This window comes from Doryrhamphus excisus, linkage group LG15 (assembly GCF_037039965.1).
Source record: "Doryrhamphus excisus strain RoL-2023G ecotype Guam linkage group LG15, RoL_Dexc_Guam_v1.1, whole genome shotgun sequence".
NCBI lineage: Eukaryota > Metazoa > Chordata > Actinopteri > Syngnathiformes > Syngnathidae > Doryrhamphus > Doryrhamphus excisus.
In genome coordinates this window covers 349,315-355,720 of record NC_136371.1, presented here as the reverse complement: position 1 = coordinate 355,720, position 6,406 = coordinate 349,315, and the positions used below count along the sequence as shown (strand labels likewise).

Here is a 6,406-nt window from a genome sequence, read left to right as displayed (position 1 = left end):
GGGTCTACCATTGGGTCTACCATTGGGTCTACCATTGGGGGGGGGGGGGCATTAATAAGAGGAATAGGAGCGTCCAATTACATGCATTCATATCTGTTTTTGTGTGGTTTTAGCCAAAGAAAACAAAAAGATGTAGATTCATGTCTCACATTCATGACCAAAATTCCCCCCCCAAAAGTGCAATTTTCCTTTAAATGTGACCGCACATGAATACAGAATATAATAAAAATAATAAAAAACAATAGAATAGAATAGATTTTATTGTCACTATGAACATTGAGGTTTAAAGAAACTCGTGTGTGAAAAATAAAAACATATGTAAATATATGTACAACATGGAATATAATAAATAGTAGTGTAAGAAAGATGTTTTAATGAGGAAAATATGCTGAGGGCACGGCTGCTTTGCTCTGTGGAGGTGGGACCTCTGAGAAGAAATCCTCAGTCAGGACCGATGCCTCGTACAAACACTCATGTCAACGTGACCTCACCTCTGGGAAGCAGACTAGCAGGAAAGTAGACGGGAACGCCGTCGTCTTGCCTCCCAAAGTACTTGGCGTCCAGACCGGCAGGTTCGCTGCTGGTATTGAAACGGCCTTCATTTCATTTCATTTCTATTCATTGTAGACTTCATGCGGGAGCAGGAAGAGGCCACAACTCACGTGTGCTTGGGAACTGGGGGGAGGTCAGGAGCCACCACGGGAGACGGCGCCGCTTTGGGGGCCGGCGGATAGAGGTGCATCTGGAAAAAGATGGTGACAGCGTGGAGGACGGAAAAACAGCGTTGATACTTTGGGTGCTGCTCTTACCCAAAGTCCAGTGGAGGAAAAGGCAGACGTGCTCTCCAAAGCTTGTGGAAGGGGTGGCTTCATGGACAGCTCCTTCTCGTTGAGCTGCTTGTTCAGCCAACTGATGACTGACAAGACCACATGGACACAACATGTCAAACTACGAACTATATGAAGGACACCACATGGAGAACGGATGCAAAAATCAAAGAATGTCCTCACCGTTCTCGTTGTCTTTTAACAAGTCTTTGGCTTCGTTGAGCTTCTTGTGGCTGACCTCCAGCTGCTCCGTCAGCTTCTCTACCTGCCAGCACACACACGCGGTCTCATATGATAGCGAGATGGAGATAGAGAGACGTACCCCTTGATTCTTAGGGGCAAAGGGGAAGAATTCCGTACTTCCTCAGTACGGAATTGCACAACTTGAGACACAGCAACAGACACGAGCGGCTGCCAACCTGGAGCTACCCTGGAATGTCAGGTAGCACGTACCTGCTTCTCCTTGTTGGAGAGCTCCTGCCGAGTCTTGTGGATGTCCTTGTGAGCACACTCAAGCTTGGCTGAGGTCTCCTGGACGACCTTCTCCTGGGCCACCAGCGCCATGTTCTGGGCCTTGTTCTTGTCCCGGACAGCTCGCAACTCACCCTGAAACTTCTTGATGATCTCAACGCTCTGAGAAGAGGAGCACAAGTCCATGTCAGCATGCAGCAGGCACCACCACCGAGGGACTGAAAGTAAGCTTATGGTTCTGGTTTCAAGGGGACCTTTTCCGACCTCTAAATGTAGTTCGAATGTTGTATTCTCGTGTTGGTGCTGGTCTTGAATTTCTATAGCATGTTCACGTTATGTACAAGTGTTGCACACACTCGTTAAAAAAAATCATAATCACAAACCTTGTTCACATCCTCAGACAAAAACTTGACCTCTGCCTCAAGTTTTCGGACTTGAAGTTCTTTTGTTTCTGCCTTTTCTTTCATGGATTCCTGGACCCCAGAAGTGTATATTATGTATTATTATTGATTATCTATTAATACTGGCGGAAGCAAGCGCTCACCTTCTGCTGCTGAGTGGCCTCCAGCACCTCCCTGGTGCGGCTCATCAGCTGATCCTTGTCCTTGACTTCCTGCTCCAGCACAGCCACGGTTATCTGGAGCTGGTTGGCCAGACGCTCCGTCTCGTGGAGGCCTGCGTCCAGAGAGCCGTTCTCCCTCTTCAGAGACGTTACCTGCTGCTTAGAGCGCTGGCACTCCTGCACACAGTCCAAGACCACCTCCGTCACCTTCTGGACCCTAATGGTTTCTCAGATATGAAATGCTGGCCAAATAGACAACCATAAAACCACAATAAAGAAGTAAATATTGGTTAGCGGGCAGGCCTCACAGCTAGGAGACCAGGGTTCAATTCCACCCTCGGCCATCTCTGTGTGGAGTTTGCATGTTCCCCCCATAGGTCCATAGGTATGAATGTGAGTGTGAATGGTTGTTTGTCTATATGTGGCCTGGGATTGGCTGGCCACCAGTCCAGGGTGTACCCCGCCTCTCGCCCCAAGACAGCAGGGATAGGCTCCAGCAGGGATAGGCTCCAGCACCCCCGCGACCCTCGTGAGGCCAAGCGGTAGAAAATGAATGAATGAATGAAAGTAAATATGAATGTGCAGTCTTACTTGCTAAGACATGAATTAAATCCCACCAGCATACTCTCAGGTCGGTTCTGTTCTGCAAAGTTAGTAAGTTCCAGTGAGCACAAAGAAGAGAAGGATGCTGTAGTCCAACAATGCTTCACCCACCTCCTCGGCATCCGCCAGCTTGGTCTTGAGGAGTCTGATGGTCTGAAGCTGCTGGCTGCTCCCCTCGTGAGCGCTCTCCAGGTCGCGGCCAAGCTTCTGCATCTCCTGCTGCAGTCGGCTCTGTAACTGTGGGAGGCCACACGACTCGTCGCTTGCATCCTCCAAATCAACTGCAAGGTGTTCTCAGAGGGGGGAGGAGTCTCACCGCCGCCATCTTCTCCCTCTCCGTCTGCAGCTCGTCTGAATGACGGCTGGACAACGAGCTGGCTTGAAGGGTCCATTCTGAACGCAGCTTGTCCAACTCCTTGGTCTTCTCTGACAGAGTCTGGCAGACAAGATGTCAATAACATACGAGGGTTGTCAAATGACTCAAATGTTTATTTAGATTCATCTGTTTCCAAAAATGAATTCATCAAGGTTAATCAACATTTTCAACTATGCCTGTTTTTATGATATTTTAAGTACGATCAGAGGGATACCCAATAAAATACAGCAGCTGGATCATCAATCGGTCATAAACAAACACCTGCTGAGCGTCCTTCAGCTGTCTGGACAGATCCTCTTCAGTTTTTTGAAGCTTCACCTCCAGGGCTTGTTTTTCCACCTGAAACAGACGTTGTGCAGACTTTAGTTAGCTATTGTAAAAAAAACCTTTTTAGACAGGACTTGATATTGTGGACTGGTATTTTGCCGTTTTTGTGTGTGCCCATCCCATTCCACCCCCCCATTGTTATAGTGTACGCCATCAACTGCAGCTATCACATTATTCAAGAGCGCTGACCTTAAGAGAAGACAGGCACCCTGCCAGATAGTCCTTGGTTTGTTTGTCGGAGCCCTGAGTAAGCCTCAGAGATAGGTGGTTCAGGTGTCGGAAGAAATTTCTCTCCACCACCCTGAAGTGGGCGAGGCCTTCAAGTGAGGCAGAGTCACATGACAGGAGCAACTGGAACCTGCGGCCGTAAAAACACAACAAACATTTTCAATGGCGGTCAGCGTGCATGCCATGTATGTTTAATAGAAAGACATTAACAAAACGGATCTTAACATTCATATTACATATTTTAATTTGACAACTGTAGGGCTGTCAATTGAGGAAAATATTTCATCAAGACTAATCACATTTAATCCCTAGGTAACTCAATTAATCGCACTTAATCAAAGACGGCAACAAGTTTTTATGTATAAATAATAAGGGGTGATGTAAATCTCTTTGTGGTAAACGCATTTCATGTAAAGGGATATCAATTTTGGAAATATGGGCCATTGTTTTATTCACAAAATAAAGATAAGATAAGATATGCCTTTATTCGTCCCTCAGTGGGGAAATTTGCATGAAATCCAAGTTTAATCCAAACTTAGAAATCCCCGTTTTGTGTGCAACGTTTCTGCCCCACTTTGACGGTCCTTTACCGCTGCGTTTCTTCAAACTAATGGGGGGGGGGGGGGTCAAACAGGACATGCGGATGTTAGTCACGCGTCCAAAGAAATGAGCGCTGTTAAAGGACACATCGGTTAATGCTTACACGTTAACTTTGACAGCGCTAGCTTGTTTATTTACATTCCTACCTTGGATGACTGGAATGCTGCTCGGACTGACACAGATTAAGTAGTTCAATCAGCTTTTCGGGGAATGACGTAAAATCAGTGAGTAGGTCCTGCTGCACTTTCAAACTGCACATACGGAAGGCAGAAAGAAAAAGTCAAAAATAACATTTATGGGTGGAAGGAACTCTTTACGGGTCTTCCGACACAAACCTTTGATAATCCTCCTCTGAAATCGTGAGGTTGAAGAGAAAAGATGGATCCACATCGTCTGTTAATCTCACCAGAAGGTCCTAATGGACACACAAAGAGCAGAGAGAAAGGTATTTTCTGTCATGCCGTCTGAAGTTTCTCAAGGAAAGAGGTCACTTTGAGACGTCTCTGAAGGGTAAGTTGCTTTAGCATTCTTGAGTTTAGCGCTTTTCTACAACATCGGTAACTTGTAATGTGGTCATTTAGACATTTTTGTGGGACTACTGGTGTTTAGAAAACATGGGTAGACCAACTGATGGTGGTGGGAAAAGGCTAGAAGCAACTCCAGACTCGGTGACCTTGTAATTTGCACCCTCAATAATGCTACACAGACAACTGTTTTAGTTCCATTACTTAGACCGCTTGATAACTGTGCTGTTATTTATTGACCGGTATTCGATCATTGAGACAAAAAAACATAATTATCATTAAGATTATCATTCAAAGATCATTGTGTCAAGTCATCATTGCGTCATTGTGTTTTATTTGTTATGTAGTAGTAGCAGTACAGTACATTCATGCTGGCGGCAGTTCAACACACAATAAAAATAGTTTTATACAGGGTTTCATACTCACTCGTTTGTGAACTGCACTTTTACTTGATTGAAGCTCAACTGCGACGCGAATATGTGCTTTTCTGGGTAATTAATCAATAGAAAAGGAAGAAGAATGAGGCGATGAATACAATCACAAAACTGAGTACAACCTCATATTTCAGCAAGTGTTTGCACATTATATCTTCTCAAGTGACAATACTATTGAAATGTAACTTTACCACACACTCATTTTTGTCCGTCTACAAAAGCGAGTGCAAACATCAGTGTGTCTAGCCTACAGTCAAGCATGGTGGTGGCAGCGTCATCATCTGGGGCTACATGAGTGCAGTCGCCGCTGGGTAGCTGCGGTTCATTGAGGCTAAACATCAATTCTGAGCAGTGCACCGCATGATTCCCCTGCATGGGAGTGTTCCAAAATGATAACAACAGCAAACACACCTCCAAGGTGACAAGTGCTGAGGAGGAGCGCTAAATCTCTAACATTCACCATCTCCACTGAGGGAATGTTCACCTGTTCACTGCGAGTTATCCTCATTGTGTTGAGTCGTTGTAATGGCTGCATGTTGAATCAGTTTCAGTGGATAGTAAATGTGTACTGCTATACATCGACTATTCCAAGTCTCGTTGTCGTATTTTGTCCATTGATGTTCACTGACTGGTGATTTGGGAACACTGCTGTACTCTTTGAATTTGATATTTCGCCATTGGCCACCAGATGTCGCCGTGGGGAGATGTTTCGAACCTTCCAGCAGATCGATTATTTTCTGAATCAATTGTTCCAAATCATTTGATCGTTTCAGTGTTCCATTTCTACCATCCCTATGCATCGCATTGCTTTTCATATTCTATTTATCAGCGGTGACAGCTTTGTCATTCAAATATTCTCAAACGACCCGTGTCTTAGCTCCGCGCGGCTAATAAATATGTCTATTCTGGTTAATTCGGTATTTAATATCAACAGTCCTACCTTTCTTCGCAGTCTCTGCACCTAACGTTGACTTGGACAACTTCACTGAACACCTTCTCCATTTCCACCTTCGATTTCAGCCGCCAATGAAACCGTTTTTCTTCTTCTATTGGGGTTTCTTCTTCTTCCGGTGTCGCTGGAAGAGGCTTTTACTGCGCAATGCCGCCATCTGATGGCATGGAGTGGGAGTGTAAATTGGCTGAGGTATTCAGTTTGCAGCGGTTGACGTGTTCATCATTTTGTGTTCAGTTATGTTTTGTTTTGCTCATTACGTTAAGCGGTTGTTGCGCACACTACTATTACCTTTTTCTGTGAACTTCCGAAAGCGTGTTAGGCTTAATTTAGGCAGTAGATGCCGCTCTGGGGGTGCGCTGTCCCAACCGGCTTAGTGTATGCACTTTAGGGGAGGACCAACCATCGCACGTCTGCACTTTTACTTGGTCCAATTGGGAGTTGGTGTTTGATTTAGGTTTTTTATTATTTTGTGCTGTTGGGGTTTTGCTTTTGTTTGCTG

The 6,406-nt window shown here is 45.2% G+C and overlaps 1 protein-coding gene across 2 annotated transcripts; it reads right to left on the bottom strand.

Annotated features, from left to right (window-relative positions):
- Positions 1–332: 332 nt before the first annotated feature.
- Positions 333–6,224, bottom strand: LOC131104632 (spindle assembly abnormal protein 6 homolog). Of its 2 annotated transcripts, none has more exons than XM_058052000.2 (16): positions 5,893–6,224; positions 4,945–5,005; positions 4,330–4,409; positions 4,141–4,245; positions 3,356–3,524; positions 3,101–3,178; positions 2,780–2,899; positions 2,575–2,700; positions 1,843–2,037; positions 1,682–1,771; positions 1,281–1,460; positions 1,011–1,092; positions 810–916; positions 663–742; positions 492–577; positions 333–427 (listed from the first exon to the last, which is right to left on the bottom strand). In XM_058052000.2, exons 1-16 carry the CDS (start codon positions 5,952–5,954, stop codon positions 372–374), a joined length of 1,677 nt encoding a protein of 558 aa, XP_057907983.2. In that variant the 5' UTR covers positions 5,955–6,224; the 3' UTR covers positions 333–371. The 2 variants fall into 2 exon arrangements, with proteins under 2 accessions (XP_057907983.2, XP_057907981.2); XM_058051998.2 differs by having other exon boundaries at positions 492–580; positions 5,893–6,223.
- Positions 6,225–6,406: the final 182 nt, after the last annotated feature.